General features: G+C 42.9%; 1 protein-coding gene across 1 annotated transcript in view; it reads left to right on the plus strand.

The window, feature by feature from the left end:
* PTPRB (protein tyrosine phosphatase receptor type B) overlaps positions 1-20,085 on the plus strand; it is a gene marked incomplete at its 5' end in the record, with an annotated part of 59,040 nt that extends 38,955 nt beyond the window's left edge. The window contains 19 exons of the mRNA XM_084279272.1: positions 487-750; positions 1,588-1,851; positions 2,234-2,515; positions 3,651-3,929; positions 5,827-5,980; positions 7,401-7,640; positions 8,701-8,807; positions 9,329-9,428; positions 11,092-11,175; positions 11,293-11,310; positions 11,418-11,499; positions 11,953-12,043; positions 13,153-13,229; positions 14,032-14,166; positions 15,226-15,348; positions 15,571-15,734; positions 16,955-17,090; positions 19,778-19,898; positions 20,056-20,085. Coding sequence (XP_084135398.1) covers positions 487-750; positions 1,588-1,851; positions 2,234-2,515; positions 3,651-3,929; positions 5,827-5,980; positions 7,401-7,640; positions 8,701-8,807; positions 9,329-9,428; positions 11,092-11,175; positions 11,293-11,310; positions 11,418-11,499; positions 11,953-12,043; positions 13,153-13,229; positions 14,032-14,166; positions 15,226-15,348; positions 15,571-15,734; positions 16,955-17,090; positions 19,778-19,898; positions 20,056-20,078 — 2,744 coding nt within the window. The 3' untranslated portion in view covers positions 20,079-20,085. The remainder of the gene's footprint in view (positions 1-486; positions 751-1,587; positions 1,852-2,233; positions 2,516-3,650; positions 3,930-5,826; positions 5,981-7,400; positions 7,641-8,700; positions 8,808-9,328; positions 9,429-11,091; positions 11,176-11,292; positions 11,311-11,417; positions 11,500-11,952; positions 12,044-13,152; positions 13,230-14,031; positions 14,167-15,225; positions 15,349-15,570; positions 15,735-16,954; positions 17,091-19,777; positions 19,899-20,055) is intronic.
* Between the last annotated feature and the right edge of the window lie 1,706 nt (positions 20,086-21,791).

Consider the following 21,791-nt stretch of genomic DNA (forward strand, 5'->3'; position numbering starts at 1 on the left):
GTCATTTTTCCTGGTATGTGCTCGGTATGTGAATCTGAAAGTTGTTAGCATAACAAAGTGACCGTGGTTCCTAATAAGGATATTACGCTGAAGTGCTGAATGTCGTAGCCATTATAGCACTACCTGAATGCTTGATTGTCATCAAGTCTTTAATTCACAGTCTCAAGGCTCTTAGCACAGGATTTTATGTGAATACATGTCTAAACTTAGACCCAAGTCTTGCAGTCTTTTCTCAATTAAACCTCCTTGTAGAGGACTGTTCTGTGTGAGCACCAGGCATACTGGGAAATACAAACATTGTGTTGGAGAGACTCAGCGGCACCTCATAAATGCCTTCCCCTTGCTTCTGAAACTTGATGTTGACATTACTTAGCTACTTGTGGCTTAATTGACATGTATGCCAGCCATGAGTTGTTGCTTTATTAAAGATTCAGCTTAGTGGCTAGACACTTTGATATTTACTCTTGTATTTATCCTTCTTTTCAGTTCCAGCTGCTGTCACAAATCTAAAGGTCACCGAGAACACCACTGACCGACTGTCCTTCAGCTGGACCACCTCACAAGGGGAGCTTGATTCATATGACATCTTCCTGTACAACCCAGACAAGTCCCTTCATGACAGGAAGTCAGGACAGCAGCAGCTCCAGGAATGTTCATTTCAGAACCTGCGGCAAGGCAGGATGTATCGAATGGTGATTGTTACCCACAGCGGAGACCTCACTAATGAGTCGTCTGTCTTTGGAAGAACAGGCAAGAACATCTAAGAAAATCATCCATCTCCAGTGTGGTATTAATGAGGGACATCAGTGAGCTGGTCTGAGTCTGATGTTCACGCTAGATTTTAGAGCAACTGTTAGAAATATCAAAATTTACTCTTATACATGAAAAGCATTAGATACAGAAGGTAAATCCTGAATGATGTGCTTACAAGAGGAGAAAAGAAGCAGTAGTTCCCAGGTAGCAAAGTCAGAAGAGGGACATCCCAACATACACTGCGTATGACGTAAAGGAAAACAGCTGTAGCTGTCTCCCATCCTAAAAGCAGTACTGATCTACAAGTGGAAAAGACAGAAGTCAAAACAAGTAGGGTTAATGGGGCAGACAATCTACCAGTGAAGTAAAATGTGTTTCCCATGGGGAGCTCTGGCTTTGGCTCCATGTTTGTTTAGCCACACATGGGAAGCAGTTTCCTAAGGAGCTCTAGCAGCTCTGATGGTCTGTGAAACCTTTCTTTATCCTCAGAGGCATCATATCGTAACTGGTGTGTACCACTGCCTCTGTGCTTTCTTTGGCTACCTCAGATTGGATGTTTCCAGACACTGACTGGGAAAAAGCTGCTTAACATTTGCAAAACTATCTATTACAAACATTTCAGCTTCTTTTGGGGACAGTGGCAGTTCAAAATAAGAAAGGAAGCTATTGAGATATACTTCCTGATGCTTCCTGGCTCTTTGGCTAGCTGTGGTGGCTGTCTGGTTTGTTATATGGCTGTCATTACAGGCTGAGTGTACAGTCTGCTTGACCTTGTTGCTTCTCCTCACCCTAAGGATGTTCTGCATAAAGTGACATTCGTCCCCTTGTTTTCAGTACCAGCCCCAGTTGTTGGTCTCAAGGCATCCAACCGAAACATGACAGACAGTCTGTGGTTCACCTGGGGTCCAGCAGCAGGAGATGTTGACTTCTATGAGCTGAATCTTTACAACCCAAATGGAACACAGAAAGAAACATGGCACAAGAAAGACCTGAAAGAGTGGCATTTCCAGGGGCTCATTCCTGGCAGAAAGTACACTCTAGTTGTGGTCACTCACAGCGGTGACCTGACCAACACAGCAAACGCTGAAGGAAGAACAGGTAAAAGAAACAACTGCTTTGGGATTTTTGTTTAGTCCCATCTGTCAGAATTCACATTCGTTCACCACTGTTCAAGAGACTTATTCTGAGGGAGGACTGAAGGTGTAAAGATAAAGGATATCCCTAAGGGTATTTAACCACTGGAGTACAATTTGGGTTAGCACTGTTTTTCTTTCAGAGGCTTAGGAATTTGTAATATCCGTGAAAGTCACCACCATCAGCATAGATGCAATAACTTCTTGGGTACATGGGATAATATAAACCGCTTAGTGATTCATGAAGAAAATAATGAATGCACCATCTTTACTTGTCTGGTGTAAACATTTGTTAAGAATGTCTTTTTTTTTCTTTCTCTCTCTTTTCCCCCCCACTTTCTGTGTAGCACCCAGCCCTCCTAACACGGTATCGTTTACTGATGTTGCAAACACTTCTTTATCAATCACTTGGCTGGGTCCTCCAGACTGGACAGACTATGACGATTTTGAGTTGCAGTGGCTTCCAAAGGATCCCCTCACAGTATTCAACCCCTACAGCAGCAGCAAATCAAAAGTGCGCATCATTTATGGCCTGCGCCCAGGAAGACTGTATGAGTTCAGGGTCAGAACAGTCAGTGGCGACAGCTGGAAGACGTACAGTCAGTCACAGTCTGCAAGTGTGAGAACCAGTAAGTAAGAATTTCCATTGCACCGTAACACTCAGCTGGAGAAGATGCCAAGCTGTTAAATCTTACCAATTCCTTTTGCGGTCAGTAATTTCCATTAATTAATTAATGAATGACTGACATTGAATTCAGGCAGGCTCCAAGCCCTTGCTGTGCAAGGTCAACTGTTTAAAGATTGGAAATGGACATACAGTTGCAATCTTCACATCCAGAGTGGGGCTCTTTGGTTGCTGAGCTTCAGTCAGTCAGTTTCAGAGGTTAAATAAAACTGAATATCCACAGTTCTCGGACAGTAGGATATTGAAATAATTACAATTTTTCTGAACACGCAAACAAGAAAGATGAATGAAACCCTGATGTACTAGGTTTGAAACTGAAATCAGTGTTTCACTCCTCTGCATTGCTGTGTCTGTGGATCCATATCATTCCTAGCTGTCTTTACAACCTCAATAGCAGGCTAATTTGAAAAAGTGACTGGGAATTGTAAAAACAACTGAACCCTCATGTCACTTGGGATTCAGCTCCAAATTAACATCTATGTTTAGTAAGCTGAATAGATCTTTAGACTTCATTCAGTGTATTAATTAAAATGAGAGCACAGCTACCTCTTTCACCTGCATTTAATCACATAAATGTGGATGTCTGTCATCTGAAAGTGAAATCACATCCTTGTCACATGTGACATAGATGATGCTCCAGTATTACATGGATAAGGCAAACTTCTGTGGTATGCTCTAGTACTACGGACATACCACACGCTACCCAGGAAACCAGATCAGTCATGAGATGATAGTGTCAGTATTGGTGATGACATGCAACCTCCAAGTAAATTATAACAGACTTCCAGAAATCCTCATTGTTGTTATTCTTGTTAAGGCTTCAGCAAGTAGTTTTGTTTGCTTGTCTTCAGAATTTATTACTGAAGCTGAGGCTGGTGTCACTTGATCTGAACTTCAATGGCTAAAAGGAACTGGACAGCCTTGCCTAATGACCAGGCAGCACACATTTGCAGGAGAGGTGGGAATTCTGGCTCCCGGCCTCCTGCTCTGATCAAATGGTTGATTCAGAATCTAGGTGCTGTAAGGTGAGCAGAGAGTCCCTTCTCCTACTGAGCTTCAACTTTTCAACATTCCTCTAGAACCAGACAAGATACAAAGTCTCCATTGTCGGCCCCAGACCTCTACTGCCATTGCGTGTTCCTGGACTCCTCCTGATTCTGACTTCGATGGGTACAGCGTCGAATGCAAGAAAATGGACACTCGCGAAGTGGAATTTTCTAAAAGAATAGAAAAAGACAGATCTGTGCTTAATATCATGACCCTCGTTCCCCACAAGAGATACCTGGTGTCCATCAAGGTGCATTCTGCAGACATGACGAGTGAAGTAGTTGAAGACAGCACCATCACAATGATTGACCGTAAGTGGAATTCTGAGGTGCCATGAAGGGAGGCAGTGAGCAGCAATAAGCAATTGCTTGTATTGGTTAGACAGCAAAAGGAGTTCTGAACTCCACAATTGCCATTGTGTGGCACTCCTAATCTGGTGGCCAAAACAGAGTGAATCTGTCCTTTGGTCTCCGTTGTGACAGACAGTGCAGGGTTTTAACTATACTGCTTCTCATTACATTACCAGACCTGCTTGTCTCATTGATGAAATACATATAGCCTGAAAAACAGGAAAAATTATCATGTCACTCACTTTGCTGCTGATGTGCAGCAGCAAAGATGTCCTCGTCATCACACACCAATTGTCTTCATGGTTCCTGCTTGGCTTCCTGTGCCGGGCAGTTTCCCTTCATGGATGGTAGCCATCCTCAGCACAAACATCCATCAGTAAGGGTGTTAGATTTTGGTGCTGGGTTCTTTTTTGGGCTCTAATGCAATCTTTTGAGGTACTACCTGACCAAATCACCTGTAGGCGTTATACCTAAGGGAGGACCAGATTTCCACAGCATGTACTTTGCAACAGTTTCTTCGGTTTCTCCACCCATACTCTGCTGAGTAAAGGATAGAGGTTGCATCTGGTGGTGCCTCGCCACTGCCAGGCATCACTGTGGTCAACAGCCTGCCATTGCTGGCCCTAGAACTGCTCCAATTTTTGCAATACCTCTGGATTCAGTGGCCTGAGCCACTCCAGGGGTAAACTTCTCAAAAATGAGAGGGTGGCCAGAAGGTCTATATTCATGGATACCTCAATAGCTGCTTATTAAAGCCACATGTGTGTGAAACGCTAGATCATAAAAATTCTGTTTGGTTTTGGACCTAGTGAGTTAGGTTAGAGAACTCACCTTCTCCCTTCCCCCATCAATTGCCTTTTAATTGCAACCATGTCATCGCCTTCCTCTACCACAAAGGATGCTACAAAATTAGCCATAGTAAGAACTGGTTACTCTTGTCACAAAAAGTGAGACTGATTTGAAGGTTACCTTTACATTTGTTCTTGTTTACAACACTGCTGCTTTCCCTGGCTCTGGTTAACACTGGAGGCCCTACCTCGAAGGAACATCAAAAATTGCAGCTTGGGTTTGTAGATCTAAGAGGTTTAGCTAAACAACGTATAAATGTATGAGTTAGTGGGTGTCTTTGCAGTCTAAAATCTTTTGAAGTTTAGCCACCTGCTTACATATTTGATGTTTCCTACACTTAGTTTCAGTCATAACAGATTTTTAAAAGATGCAGCAATGTAGATCCTTAAAATCCCCACTTACCTGCACTGTTTCTCTGAAGGTTTTTCTCTACATACTTCACTTTCCAGTTGAGTTCTGCTGTGTCACTCTTTGATGTGTAGCTTTCTACCATACAAAGAACATTTCCTATGGAAACTCTCCAGTCAGTCTGGAAAATGGTGCCTTGTAGTTGAATGCTGTCTCTCTTTGACTCAGGGCTGTTCCTCTGGAAAAGGAAACAAATGTAGATGCTCAAAATAGGTAACTTTCTGTACTGAGTGTGTTAAGTGGCCTCCAAATACCTGGCTTAAACCTGTCTCGTTTTTAGCAGCTAAAATTTCTGATTTCATAGATTTAGCAAGACTTTAATGCACTTCCACGTGGGTTTCTGCAGCAATTCCTACTGAGCAGCTGCCACTGCTATTATAGTTAACTCACTGCTGGCTTGTTTCATCCTTGGGCAGTTTCCCTGTGGGAGGTGAAGACACTTTCTTGATTGCAAAGAGAGCAGAATCAGACACTTGTGTCCAGTTAGATGAGCTTTATTATGAACTGCATTTCCATTACTAGGTCTAGCCCACAGCAAATTCATAGATAATGCTTCCTTTTTTTTTTTTTTTTTCTTTTTCTTTCTTATTTAATTACTCAGGTCCCCCTCAGCCACCTCCAGACATACGAGTGAACAAAAAAGAGGTGCTGATTACCAAATCTTCCATCAACTTCACTTTTAACTGCAGCTGGTTTAGTGATACTAATGGAGCTGTGAAGTACTTCACTGTGGTTGTGAGAGAGGCTGATGGTAAGTGGCATGATTTAATACCATTCTGTCTATAGGAGTAGCGTGGGGAGGTACACCTCCATCACTACACAGCAAATGAGCTTTTCCTCATCTAGTAGCTGAGTTTTGTAGAGGATTTGGATCTATACCTGCTCCCGAGCCAGGGGACTTATGAAGTCAGCCTTCTTGTCAGAAGGTCAGTAGCAACTACTAGAGCTCAGAGCTCCAGTAGCAGTAGTTAGCTTCTCTGCACTAGGTTACACCCCTGTGTGTATTCAGGAATTTCCACAGTAGGAGACAGGTGGATCACTGGAAGAGGTTGCCCAGAGATGTGCCGGAGGCCCCATCCCTGGAGATATTCAAGATCAGACTTGATGGGGCTCTGAGCCACCTGATACAGTGAAGACGTCCATGATTACTGCAGGAGGGTTGGACTAGATGACCTCTAAAGGTCCCTTCCAACCTTACACTGTGATATGCTAGATGCCGTTGGGAGTGAACACAGAAGAAACTGCCTCACTGTGCATGGATCTCAAAAAGTAATTTAATTATTAGGTGGGAACACTAAATGAACTCTTTGGGAGAACCTCAGTAAGCCATGCAGAGGAGTAGCATCTCACAGGCAATGTTTGCTTACTGAAGAAAATGACTTTATGTGCATTGCTGTAAAACAGAACAGACATTGCCTTTGTAGTGTGCATGTAAACCTCTTTCTGCAGTTGACCTGTATGTGACAAAACAGATGAATGTCTCAACAATTAATACCTTGGGTTTAGAAGTGGCTTCATTTACTGTCATGTCAGGATGTATTCTGTGACCCCTGAGAAAGTTTCTTAATCTCTCTGTCCATCAGCCCTGAGGGAAAAAAAAAGAAAGATAATATTTCCACTGTCTACTCTGTCATGTTTGTGCAGACTATAAGCTCTTTGAGAAAGGGACTGCTCATTGCCATGGCTTTGCCTACCTGAGTCTTTTACACATTATTGTGACTTAGCATTCAGGGAACTCCTGTCATTTCCTATTGCAGCTTTTCTCTCCATACAGAAGACTTGTCAGTTTGTTGGGGTTGTTTTTTACTTGCTTTTTCAAATAGCTGGTGGTAGGATCTAGGATTCTGGATCACAGAGATTACCACCAACAGCACAGGAAGAAAAGTCATAGCACCCGTGCGTGCCTACTGCAGCCTTGTAGCTGGCTAAGCTATGCTGGGGCCTTGTGAGGAAATCTGTCTGAAGTTCCCCAGGAAAATATTAGCAGGTGTCCTAGAAATAAGGAACCTTCACCACTGTAGCTTCATATTCACAAGGTAGCCTGTGCAGCCTCCCAAGGAGTGCTAGGGTGTTGGATAAGAATATGTCTATCAACAGCCTGAGCCTATAAAGTGCATCACGCTAATGGCTGTGGTATGTAAATCTTCTGCCTTTCTGTGCACATGTTGTAGGTAGTGAAGGATCAAAGCCTGATGAGCAGCACCCATTACCTTCCTACCTGGAGTACAAACACAACGACTCTATACGCATCTACCAGACAAATTATTTTGCCAGTAGATGTGCTGAAAACCCTGACAGTGACTATAAAAGCTTTGACATTAAGCTTGGAGGAGAAATGGAAAATCTGGGAGGAAGGTGTGATCCGGATCAGCAAAAATTCTGCGATGGACCTCTGAAGCCTCGGACTGCTTATAGGTGAGATTTGTATTGGTCGTTGCACTCTGTCATGTTATTAGGCCTGATGCTGTTTGAATGCCTGGTACACTTAAGCTTCTGTAGATGAATAACAGGTTTGTACAGTGTACTTTGTGTTTTACTGTGAATTTATAAAAGCTTTATATGTGCCCCCATTCCATAAGTATGAACCAGTCCTTCACTAGCATGGGAATGATACAATTCATTATGCACGAAGTCGCTGCAGTTAATAGGCTTATTTATTTCCCCCAACATGTTGGGGACCTCTCTTACAGCTGCTACATCTTTCTTGGAAATACTTACGAGCATCAGCTAAGTCAAAAGAATATGTAACAGGAGAAGACAAGGATGTTTTGCTCAGTCTGTTTGGCACCGCTACCCCACATCAGTTCTTTGGAACAAGCTAGAAAAACCTGGAGGTTATTTTAGCCTGTGGCACCATCCCCAGGTGCAGAGCTAGGCCTGGGTTAGCCATAGGGTGACAATTGCCAAGACCAGGTTCAGCAGTTACTCAGGCTGTGAGACCAAAGCTAAACTCCAAGTCCAGATCAGTCACACCCCCTCCCACAGGCAAACAGTCTCCCATGAGGTATGCAAGCTGCTTGCTGGACAGACACATGGACAGAAGGCATGTGCACATCATGCCTCTCAGCTTCTTCATCAAGACAGTGTTACCCTACCACAGCCTGCTCTCATTAGGGCATGTTTCCCAACAGTTCAGTCTGGGTAACACCCACATCATCAGGAAAACCAAGAGAACTGAACAATTCTCCATTAGCACAGCCCTGTCTGGCCATGTAGAGGGAAAATATCTCCCCACAGAGAAACATTACCTGCTAGTCCTACCTTCAGGTGTGGTCAGGCTGTGTATGCCAGCAGCCAGCAACCCACCCATTACCTCTGCCAGAGCTGGAGTACCTAACTCAGGTTACTGCATTAAGAACCATCTGTGGTCAGTGGAAAGGTTTTGGTTATCTGTAAGGGGCAAATGAGTTCTCACTTTCCTGCTGTTGGTTCTGAATATCTGATGAGCTCTAACAATAATGGTACTGTTTTTCAGGATCAGCATACGGGCTTTTACCCAGCTCTTCAGTGAAGACCCAAAGGAACTCCCTAAACCACTCTTTGCAGATACCTTCTTCTCTTTACCGATCACTACAGAGGCAGGTTAGTTTCAGGCTTGTTTTTCACCAGTTGTAGCATGTGATTATACATTGTGCCTCAGAATGCTCTGGTGTCTAGAACTGTTTGCAAGGAGTCATACAAAAACAGATGGCTGTGAATGTCCTGAAGGCTGCTTTGATAGGAGGCTGGAGCCATGGCTTACCCAGTCTTAGTTTGAAATTCAGAGGACTGATTGATGGAGCTGCTGGCAGTAGAGCGAGGGCTGAACACTCAGTGAAGCTACCACCGAGAAACTTGAAAGTGCAGGAGGACAAACTCCCATATAATGGGACTGTGCTTGCTTTTACTGTGGTTGGGAGTGAAAGGTTTTGTGTAATGTTTGGGAGGAGAGAAAAAGGACAGAAAATCAAGGCCAAGTCTTAGCTAGGTGTTCAAATGACTTGCATCTCCTTGTATTTAACCATTTTCTTTAGCTATTAGCAACATATACCCTGAATATTACTGATTCTTTGATTTTTCATATCTTTTCCTCAAGATGCATAAACACACTGTTTTGTTTCTAGAGCCACTGTTTGGAGTCATTGAAGGTGTGAGCGCTGGCTTGTTTCTGATTGTGATGTTAGTGGCTGTTACTGCTTTATTTGTCTGCAGGCAAAAGGTTAGGTAAGTTGAGTCCCTTTCATCTGTCTCTGTTATTAAAGTAAGGTCAAATTATATTGATTTAAGCAATACAGTATTTAAAACCTAACTGTAAAATTGGAGGAAGGTACTGAACTATTCAACGGGTAAAATCTGTGTCCCCAAACATCTGTGCCCAGCAAGTATAGAACTAAACATTTATGTATGAAGAGATTGATATATTCTCGATTAAAGTACCTACTGATATTAGTCAGAATTATCTCATAGAGTCCTATACTGTCAGTTTTCAGAAGGAATATGACTATTTCTGAAAAACAGGTTTATCATTCAAACTGAAAGTCTTTGGTCATAAATGAAATGTTTAAAATTAATTTCATTCACATTATATGTGAGAAGCTCTTAAAACTGCCCATGTAGACTCCGTCATTTCAGTTCAAAAATCTTAAGGCATGACATTACCTCAGTGTCCAAAAGATTAGTTCAGATTTCACTTATCTTTTATTTTTGGTGATTGTAGTTGCTTATTTCACATTATAGGTAAATCTTAAATAGTGAAATGTAAATATGTTTTTAAAAAATTAAATACTCTGCTCAACATTGAAAAAATCTTTATCCATTTAAGCCATTTTTATGACTTAAATAGATAGGACATCAATGATGTGAAATTCTTTGTGGTTTCTGAAATTTTAAAAAAATCAGTATTTCCATTACATGGAAGACTGAAAATCTGAAAATCAGTTCTTTTACTGAGTTACAAGATGAGGTCTATTTTGCTTTGAATTTGCTTTCCAGATGCCAGGATTTCACATTGGGGAAAAGAAAAAAAAAGGTTTTCTGTCTAGTTGTAGCTTTTGGCTGGAATGGATTTACCCTTTAGCAGTGCTCTTCCTAGGCTATATGAACAAATTCAGTGCATTCCTCTATTTGCCATCCAAACCAAAAAGAGGCATAATTCATTAGCAGTAGTAAATAAAGCCTGCTTTTGCATGCATAAACTTGTGAATTGCTAATTGTCTCAGTCCACAGTGACACACAGAGGATGAATGGAGTGCAGATCAGTGTGTTTCCCACCTTGCACATCTCATTGCATTTTTCTAATGTGGCTGAACTGCTGATGGAGCGTGGTTTCTTGTTGTGAGTTGTACAGCCAGCAGGGCTGCCAACTGTGATTTTTCCTTCATCATACCCTAAAGAGAAAGTGTTTTCTGCGGGAGGTGTGTTGAATGGGAAGATGGCAGTGAAAGGATGGAAGGCAGCGCTAACTGTGTGGAGTCAATACTACCTCTGTGGCTTTCTCAAAGCCCACTGTGATGCTGCTGCATACTCCTACTATGAACCTGGGTATCTCCTAGAGGCCCGAAGACCTACCTACATGTTCCTCTCTGCACATAAAGGATCAAGCAGTTTAGGGCCCATCTGAACATAGGACACTCTCCTTAATGGTAGGCTGGGCTCTGAGTGTTTCAGAACAAGAGAAAAGCCTTTTTGCCTGTGCACAGTGTGCTCCATATCGCTATTACCAAACTAAAATGCAAGAAAACTGCGTGACACAGCTTGTGGTATCGTGATCAGAGCCACAGATCAAAACTGACTATCTCAAATTCCTTTTTTCCAAGTTAATAATGTAAGTTATGTTATTGGCAGCTTGTATTAATATCAGAACATAATACCTTCCTTTTCATTCCAGCAATGGCCACGAAAGACCTACAGCAAGGCTGAGCATTCGCAGGGACAGGCCACTGTCAGTCCATATCAACTTGGGGCAAAAAGGGTAAAATGCAATGTTCTATTCCTAAGATCACTATTTTAATATGGCATTATGTATGAACAGTCACATCTGGTCACTCACTGACGACATGTTTCTTTTTCTTTCTGAAATCATTTCTAGGAACCGGAAAACTTCCAGGTAAAAAGAAAAAAAATTAATAACTAAAAAAGTTTCTTGATAACCAACTGGATAAATTATGACTGTGATTCATCCTGTGATTTTCTTCCTCCTGTTGAATATTTTAGTCCAATCAAAGTCAGTCATTTTGAAGCACACTTCACCAAACTTCAGGCAGACTCCAACTACCTCCTGTCCAAGGAATATGAGGTGGGATCCTAATCTGGGCAAAGGATTTGCATTTTGAAGGGGAGGGCTGGCTGAAGTGATGGGTGAATTGATTAGAAAAGCCTGCATTGTTTTGCTTTATTCATACAAATCCAAATAAGTCTGAGAGTCTCCACTTGTCCTAATACAGAAAGCAGCTCTTCATTTGTCATAGCATCTTCTGGTTAGTGGCCTCTGCCTGATACCTTTCTGGCTGAGGTCAGGAGCATTCATTTGTGTGGCACATCTGTGTGAGAAAGCATGGAAAGCACCTGCCAGCTATGTGCTTGCTTTAAACCAATGTGATTAGCTTTTTAATTTCAGTTTGTTCTTTTTAAAAAGTACTAATTCTCTGTCTATGGCCTTTGAGAGCTGATAAGCACTTTGTGTCCCTGTTTTGCCTTATTCTTTAATTATTTTCACCTCACATTTTATTCCTACTTTTTTTTTTTTCAGGACTTAAAAGATGTGGGTCGAAACCAGACATGTGACATAGCACTTCTGCCAGAGAACAGAGGGAAAAATCGATACAATAATATATTGCCCTGTGAGTTTTAGGTTTGGTTGTGTAATATTACATCACAACAGCTATTTTTCACTTTTTTCAGCAAGCGTAGTGGAAAAGAGAGTGCAACCAATCCCTTCCCTCCTTCCTGTCAGAGATGAAATACCTCTGCCAGCTCAGGTTCTGGTGCTTGGAGGCAGATGATGTATGGCCCTGAATGGTTTCACACAGACCAGTAATTTCATTTCACACTAGAGCTGCAATGACTAGCATTGAGTCTAGAGAAGAAAAGCTCCAGCTATTGTGGGCATTCAGTCACTGCTGATAACAAGGATAGTAGAAATAACAGCGGGGTTGTTTACATAGAGAGTGTCACCATTCAGTGCTTTTTGACAACCTTACCAAATCTTTCTTCTCAGAGGACAGAGCAAACCTACTATGGTACCTAGAGCTAGCGTGGTTCTGCCCAGTAAGACAGACACGTGGGGTTAGCTCTGTTCTCCTGAGGCAACATGTGCTGTGCATCAAGGAGGAACTGCTCCACATGTTGTTGTGCTGCTGGATGGGGTATGTGCTGGAGCACATCCTCACAGCATCTTCTGTGTTCTGCCTGCCATGGGAGCATGGGAGCACCTGGCTGAGATCCAACATGGCATTATCTCACATACCAGTGATCTGGTGGCTTAGGCTCCCTGTACCTCTCTGTAGTATTGGAGAAGCCACTGGTCCCAGGAAGGACAGTTGGCCTGCTTGTACACGTTAGCTTTGGAGCTGTGCAGGCTACTGAAGCACTACTGCTCTTTCAGCGGCAGCGCGGGGCACTGCTCTCCAGTACAGCACACTGCCATCAGGCTCAAAGGAACATGCTTTTGTGGCTCTTTTCCTGCCATAACAAATCCTGTGTCACTCAGCTGAGAAATTTTTGGATGTTCACTGCTTCCTTCTCACTCACAGAGTCTTTGGAACACTCCACAGTACTTGAGGATGAAAGAGGCAGTGCAAATATAAACAGTTATTCCCCTAAATTAGCCCTGCATATAAAATCCTTGTAATAGTACTGCCAGTCCTTTCACAAATGCATTTCTGTAAATGGGAGAGGGACTGAAAATCAAGACCTTGCCATAAGCCTCTTGTAATCAATTTCTTCCTAGATGATACATCAAGAGTGAAGCTTTCCAATGTGGATGATGACCCTTGCTCAGACTACATTAATGCAAGCTATATACCAGTAAGTGTCTCAAGGATGGTATTTCACAGTCCTCCCTCCACTGGTAATTTGTTCTTCATCTAAAACTGAATATAAAGCTGGATGTTTAAGGCTCCCCTCCCCCATCATTTATTCATTTGAGCTAAAAGTCTGAGAACTCATTTTGTGGGTGTGCTGAAAGGCTGTGTCTGACTTCCATTAAGTTAACCATGAGTGATTTAGCCAGCACTTAAGAACACTTTTGGATTGCTATAGTTATAGAAGATAGCAAGTCTAATTGTCCAAGGACACATTTTTAAAGGTCACTGATTTTATACAGTGTCCACAATAACTGTAGCTATCACTGCAGGTGACATCCTCCCTGTGAAGCTGTAGCTCATTGTGAGTGTGTTGGCATCTTACAGGATGGTGAAACTGTCCGGGATTAAAATAACACCCTTTGCCAGAGTGGTGATTGATAATAGCAGTGGCTTTAGCAATCCAGATTTCAAGCCAGAACTTGGCTACTTATTAAAACCAGTAAATAGAACAAAACCCCCTAGTAGTTCCAAAATTGCTTGAGACCATGCTGAACACAATAAACAACAGCTTTGACTGCCACAAAAGGAACAGTATTTAGATACACTGCCGCAGTCTCTTCCTTCTTCTGCTCCAGCCAGTCTTCTCCTTCCAGGTCCAAGAAAACAATTTAGCACTCAAAACAATGTCCCAACAAGGACATTGTTGCTGCAGAGTCCTGGCTGCAGCCCCATGGCTTGTACAATTGCTAGAAGATCTTTTTTCCTGTCTTTATGGAAACTAATGGAGTTTTCTTTCCTTGCAGGGCAATAATTTCCGCAGGGAATACATAGCAACTCAGGGCCCTTTGCCTGGTACCAAAGATGAGTTCTGGAAGATGGCATGGGAGCAAAATGTTCACAATATTGTCATGGTAACCCAGTGTGTTGAGAAAGGCCGGGTGAGCAGTAACTCTTCTTTATTATTAATGACTGTTTTAATGTCTACTAAAAGTTTATGCTCATTATTTGCATCACACTAATGCTGAAGGCCCCAGTCAAGGAAATAGACAGTAAGAGAGAAGATATATAATCTAAACACTGGAGACAGATTAAGGTCATGAAATGACGCTGCAGTGACCATCCCAAGATCATACAGTGTGTCAAGGCTAGAATTAGGAATAGAGCTCAAGGTTTCTGGTCTTTGTTCCAGCACTTGGCTAACTAGTATGGATATAATCCCTGTAATCCTGCAGGACAACCACCAGCAAAAACTACCTGTTTATGACACCAACTCAAATCAACTACTGCTTTAGATATAAGATCTAGAGGACAATTCTTGATTGTTAAATACTTGGAATTCAATCTGATGCGTAAGTCCTGATGTAGCAAGCAAAGAGAGGACTCATGCACCTAACAGTCTTACAGAGTGCAAGTATAGGAAGGTTATTTAGCTGTCACAGTAGTCCACCTCCCCAAGCATGACCACATCCTGCACTGTTTGTAGACAGGGACTAGATCTGTAAAAAGATTAAACCAGCTTGAAGAAGTGATCATCTAGAGGCACATCTGAGGACATATCCTTTCAGTTTACCATGTGCCTGTGAGGAAATGGTGAAAGCAGATGCAGGACAGGCAGCCACCTGTCTCCTGCACCAGTGGCTCTCAGTGGGACCCACTGTCTTATGTTAGCCAGAGGTGAGGAAGTGAGCGCTGGAGGCATACCTGTCATCCAAACAGAGCTGAGAAAAGTTGGTGCAGAAAATGTGGTATCCAGAAGAGGGCATCAGTGGGGTGCTTCCCATTCTCCCTATCACAAATATCTATGTTAAAAACTTCCACTTCCCAGCCCCGTCCCAGCCCCTGTTTGTTTAGCTGACGTGGCAGGGGGTGGCATCTCTCTGAATTCAGCTGCTGCCTTTCTTCCTTCACCAGGCACGGGAAGGCTGAAATCTGCTGGATGGAGTCATTATTTACAGCTGTGACTAATACTAAATCTATCTTTTTCTGTGTCCCTGTAGGTGAAATGTGATCACTACTGGCCCCTTGACCAGGATTCTTTGTACTATGGAGACCTGATTGTTGAGATGATGTCTGAATCGGTGCTCCCAGAGTGGACAATACGAGAGTTTAAAATCTGCAGTGTATGTTTGTGTTTTGTTTTGGGGGGGGGTTAATTTTATTTAAATTAATTGTCCTAGAAACAATGGACAGGATAAATTGGGAAGTTTTATTCTGCTGTAGCACAGTTGCATTATGCTCAGCTCCTGTCCGGTCGCAGCTGTAGCAATTGCGCTCAAGGCGCATGTTGCCTGTCCCCTCCTCTCTTGTCTGTTCTGGTGACCCACACTTCTGTATCCCAACAGGAAGAGCAGCTTGACTCAACAAGGCTCATTCGTCACTTCCACTACACTGTCTGGCCAGATCATGGTGTGCCAGAGACCACCCAGTCCCTGATCCAGTTTGTCAGAACTGTCAGGGATTATATCAACAGGACCCCAGACACAGGACCAACTGTTGTGCACTGCAGGTATGTACAGCAGCAAAAGGTGAGGAGCACAGAGCCTCTCTGTGTACCCTTGGGAAGATCCCAGATACTGATTGCTGTTAGGCCATGGGCAGTCACAGAAGCTGAGAAATAGCTGATGGGCTTAAGTCACTGGGTACATCAGAGCAGCATTTCCAAGGCACATGCACTTACTCACAGCCTTACCCTGGAAATTCCCTGAAAATGATTCTCAGGGAACCACTGTGTCTTGGTGGGACCACTGGACAGCAGTGAGTCTCAGCAGCTCCCACTGTTTGCATGCTTTTGCATTCTTAAATTGCCTGTGTGCTGCTGCTGCAGCCCATCACCTGAATCAGCAAGGGGTGTTCTGAAAAGGTAAGGTATGCTGTGGGGTGAATCTGTTGAGACTAGCTGGCTGATCCATCCTTTCCCTCATTCAGACTGAGACTCCCTCAGCTTCCTGCCTTCTTGTGCTCTTCCGCTGTTGTTCCATCTCTGGCAGCCATAGGGCTGCAGTTTTCCCTCTGCTTCATGATCCACCCCTACACAGGAAAAGACAAAACTGGACTGCCTGATCTGTGAGCCACTGGCCAGCTGCAGCAGAGAATAGGGTTACTGAAAGAGAGAGAGCACAGCGTGGTGCTATGTGCATCTTCTGACAAAGTCATATGCTCACTGGTACTGCCACAATATAGTATCTAACCCTGCTACCCATTACATGGGCTGAGGGATGTGTCTTACATGACCTCACCTCTGTCTGCCTGTACATCATGTGCTGCAACTTGTCAGATACCAGCTGTATGACTAGCAGGTCAGCTTCCCTCTTCTCTGCCTCCTGTCTCCAAACCTCACCTTCCAGCGTTTCAGTGGCTGGGCATGCTGGGATACTCTGCCCTTCCACAAGGTACGAGCCAGCTTATCTGTTAGGATCAAGCATACTGGTTCATCTCTGGAGAGAAGAGGTTTAGAAGTTGCAGTCAGGTGCAGTCTCTCAGTGTATGTTGATGACAGAGCTAATCTAAAGCAGAAAGCAGTGCTGGCAGTAACAGAGATGCCTCTACTGTCGCTTTCTTTTCCTCCTTCCCAACAAATTCCACTATCAAGTGTTTAAAGTCCCAGAGATACTGTTTTAACAACGACCTTGTCACCCTGGAGATCTGAACTTCACAAAGTATCATGTGAAGATAATGAATGCTTTGATTGGTCTTTTTTTAAATTTTTGGGATTGTTTCCTTTTCCAGTGCTGGTGTTGGCAGGACTGGCACATTCATTGCACTGGACCGAATTCTGCAGCAGCTGGATTCAAAGGACACTGTCGACATTTATGCAGCAGTACATGATCTAAGGCTTCACCGGGTTCACATGGTTCAGACAGAGGTAAGTTTTGGATAGCCTACAGGACAGCCACGTCAGCTGCAGTATATAGTCACCAGTCTGCCATCTCAAAGGCTCTCAGAGCACTTCACGTGTCCTCCACTGAAAATACCAGTTAAGGATATTTTAGTTTTGGGAGACTTCCCAGTTCAGGAAATTGGCTCTCATGCAGAGGGGTCCAAACCATAACAAGCAGTAGCCATGCTTCCTATAGATTTCTCTTATAGGCACTGGCCCTCAATCACTCCAGGAGTGTTGTGCAGCCAACACTTAACAGCATATTGTTTGGTTAGTGCGGTGTCCAGTAAATGATCTTTGAGCAGAGACAGGTCCTTCAGAGATGGGTTTGGCAGACAAGCCTAAAATAGAAGGATAGGTCAACGTAACAGGGAAAGGGAATGGAGGGCAGAGAAAATTAGATGTACATAATTTTAAAACTAAGCACTGTGGCCTTGTGGCTTTGCAGTTCATTTCTTATTGAGCTGCTCGGTCCATTTTCATTAATGGTATTGGAAAGCTGATCAGCATTCTCTTAACATGCTATGCAAAAGCAAGTGCATTTGTTCTCCAAGTGCAGAAAAAGTACATGTTGGGGATTTCTTTCTGTGCTTTTAAGACCACAAGAAAATCACTTCACACTAATAGCAGCTAAACACTTAGGGGTTGATTTAATAAAGACAAGTTGTGGAGGCAGTCTTTACATTTTTCCTGTGAACTGTTAATAGAGGAATCAGAACAGGTTTGATGGGTTTGCCTGTAGCTTGATGCTAATGGAGCTCTCTCTTGCAATTTGGAAATGAAAATATCAGTGACAGCACTTCCTGATAGATGTAAAACTCACACATGGGTATAAAGAGAAGCTCAACTGGGAATGCCAAAGAGAGAGTTCCTGGAACTGTGTTAATCACAGAAGACCTCTTGTTAGAGGGGAGACAGATTTACAGCCTGGTCTGGGTGTCCTCAGAGACAGATAGATCTCATCTTCTACATTCCCATTAGCTATAGCCAGCAAAGGCAAACGGGCATCTCAGGAGGGTGGCTCTTATTCCCCAGCTGGAAAAAAAGAGGCAAACTACCTCAAGAGCCTAAATTTGACACCAGGCTTGTAGACCACTAAAGGTGAGTGATACAATGCCCACCTTTGGCACGCGCTTGACATAACATCTAAGTCAAAAGGCAGCCAGACCCAAGAAAAATATCTACAGTGAGGAGCAGATCCCCTGCCAATACTACATGCACTTTTGCCCCAAACTAGCAGCGGCTCCCTGTTGTAACCGGTCTTGCCTCTGGAAGAATTCACAAGGAGCACCCCAGAGACAGGTTGACAGAAAGTTTTCGCAGCTCATATGAACTCACCCTGCTTGAGCTGCACCATGCTCATAGACTGACCGTGTAGCTGTGTCAGTGCACAGCCACTGAGCTGCTGTATTCTCAGCAAGTCTTATTAATCTGAGCTGTCAGTTGCATCTGGAACAGTCTTTCATCAAGGTAGCTTGGAGGACAAGCAATAGAATTTCTTATCCTCCTCAAAGAAAATTAAGTAAATTTATCCCGAAGTTTCATGATGATTTGAAGTTTTCAATGAATAGTGATTTAATTAAATCTTACATATCTTCTAAGAAACAATAAAGGAAGTAGGGAGAGGAGGAAGAAAAGCTCTGCTCCACAAGCTCCATGGGATGTGTGTGAAGACTCTAGTTACTCGCATTATTGTTCATGTCTTGGCTTCCACAGTCTGTTTAGAGGTTGACATAAAAGTTATGTCCCCATCTGTTGCTGTGGTGGAAGCCAAATCACTGGGGAGCAGAGGTCAGCAGATAGGACTGTTCACAATGAGATGCTCCAGCCAAAGGTCGCAGCACCATCCGCTTGACATTACGCAGTCACTGTAAAACAAAACACCGCCCCTGCTTCAGACTTGGCTGAAAGCTGTCTGAGAAGAGACTGCAGCTGGAGACGTGCAGGGGAGAGACAGAGAACTGAGTTCATGAGCTCACAAGGTTCAGCAAAGCAGCTGTAACACAGGCAGAGAAGTTGTCCACTATTTCAGTCCCAAATGATCTCTGCCAAAGGGAGTCTCCATGTCCTGGCCAACTTTCTACAGAACTAGTGGGTGGGATGCAGGATTCTGCTCCATAGAGGCAGCAGCCAACATCTTCCCTTTACCAGAGCAGGAGCACAGAGAAAATAGAGCACAGAGCAATAGTTGAATTTCCTGTGAGAAATAAAGAAGGTGTAGAAGGATAAAATGCATATGCTTATTGGAGAAATGATGTCTTTGCAGGGAAAAAAAATCAGGCAATGGTTTGTCTCTTCTGTATGTATGTTTCCCTATACATACTACTTCTGTTACATGAACTTTATACCAAAGCATTCAGAAGTAGTAGCTGTTCAACACAGCATTGTGTCAAATTGTGCCTGACAGTTGATAGAGCTTTCACTCATGACATGATCTGTCAAAACACATTACGTTCATTTATGTTTTACTGGGAGCATTTCTAAAGACAAGCAATCACAGAAGTTTGCCATATTACTGGTGTGAAAAAGAGATTAATTCTAGGAGCATATTTTCCTTCTTACCACCACTCCTGATTTTGGGGGGGGAGGTTTGCCTGCAGTGATGTCTCACAATACAGAAAATAGGAAATTACAGATTTTGCCAGAGCAACTTAAACCGAACTCTTTTGCAGTGTCAGTATGTGTATCTGCATCAATGTGTGAGGGATGTGTTAAGAGCCAGGAAACTTCGCAGTGAACAAGAAAATCCCTTGTTTCCAATATATGAAAATGTGAATCCAGAGTATCACAGAGGTAAGTGCAAGCTGATCCAACTGTAAAGGGTTTCGACTGTGAGAGCTCATTCACAGTGTAATTGAGGGGAGAAATTGTGCTCTCCCTTTGTTCTCTCCCTGTACAATTCTCACCTGGGTTGTTTTATTTTGTCTAATCTCAGTTTTCCTTGTTTCAGATGCTGTTTATTCAAGGCACTAATAATGTTACAGACAACTGCTTTTGTGACCATGTTTGTTGACTAGGGGGGGTTGTGTGGGGTTTTTATGTATGTATTTCATGCACTAGAAAGGTACCAGACCTTTCTATTGAGACTGTGTATAATTTATTGGTCTGGTGGGTTTTTTAAAAAAGATATATAATTTAAGTGTAATAGATATTAATGTATATAATTGTATTTTGGCATTATGTAAATATGTATTTTTTCTGTATTGTTTATATTAATATTGTGCTTCAGAAATACTATTTTTTCTTAACACAGTTTTTATGAACTGTTCTACATAAACTATTTTGAACTGTATGGCTAACAGGACTGCTGCGTTTGGGGCAGGGTATGTATAGGCATGTAACACACCATAACATTCCTCTAAGGAGAACCTCATTTTATTTTATTTTTTTTTAACTAGTTCAGTGTTTGTGAGATGAAATAAGCTACTATTAAGCAAGAGAACAGTGGTCCTGTATAGGAATTACAATGCTACTCTACACTTCAAACTTAACTGCTTGATATCTGATGGAAGTGGGTATAACCCATAACAAAATGACATACCTTTTACAGAGCTCATTAACAGCCAAGCAAAACAGGGTCCACCTCACTAGAAGCAGCTGTTTCAGTCCAATATGACAGTAGAAAAATACCAGCCACCACACGCTGCCGTGAAGTCTAGCAGACCTTTCCCTCCCCCCCAACCAGGCTTTGAGGGGAGGCAGGTCACATTCTGATTTCTTTGCATTGGTTTCAGAGAGCAGAATCAGATCACAGCCTGTGTCTGTGCGTTTTCACTGGTGTGCAACTAACTATCATGAGAAAGGTGTTCAAGGAAATGCCTCGGACATTGCTAATAACAGACCTGTAACGACGTGAAGGCTGGCAACTTCCATAGCTCATTAAATGCAATGCTGCACCATAACAGCTTAAAAAGTAAAGAGGTTCTAAGTGTTTTGAAATAAAAAGGTGAAAATGTATATATTCCACAGCTTACACAGCTGGCTGTAACCTTAAGCTGCTTGCAGCATAGCTGTGTTGGCCCAGGTTGGTCTCCTTCAAAGGCCGCTTGCTTTCACAAAGGAAAAGGCATGACTCCAGTGTCTCCACATAGAAAGACTCCTCCACGTAGATGTTGCCCGATGCCACCACCACAAGGGCAGTTGGAATAGAAAAAGGCTCATCAGTAAACCAGGGGATGTGGGCTGGCAGGGCTGTGCTAATCACTGGATGACTCAAAGCATTTAGTGATTACCAAGAAGTACAATTGAAGAGCACTCCCTAAGTATCCTGCCCAGCTGAGCAGATTAGGCACACCCTCTCTCCTCTGGAAAGAACCTTCCCATTCAAGTACCTCTTTTGAGCACTGTTCAGCTATTCTTTGTCTTCATAAAACACTCTTCAGATGATAGAGAAGAGCCAGTACACACTTCTCCATCACAAAAGGAAGGGCTTGATAGTCCTACTTTTGTAACTCACACTTTACCTAGAGAAAACATAGCCTGCTGCTGAAGACAAGTGCCTAAATTCCACTTCTATTTTGGAGAGGAATAAATATTTCTGAAGGCCTCCAGAGAACCAGCCAATACACCTAAAGTGCCTCACTGGGGAACTGCTGTGGTCCTTAGCTAAGATTTCTGTGATTTCCCAACAACTTACTGGAATCACTCTCTCCTTGCAGTACAAACACCTGGATGATGATGGCTGCA

Source organism: Gallinula chloropus (genome assembly GCF_964237585.1).
Source record: "Gallinula chloropus genome assembly, chromosome: 1".
Classification (NCBI taxonomy): Eukaryota; Metazoa; Chordata; class Aves; order Gruiformes; family Rallidae; genus Gallinula; species Gallinula chloropus.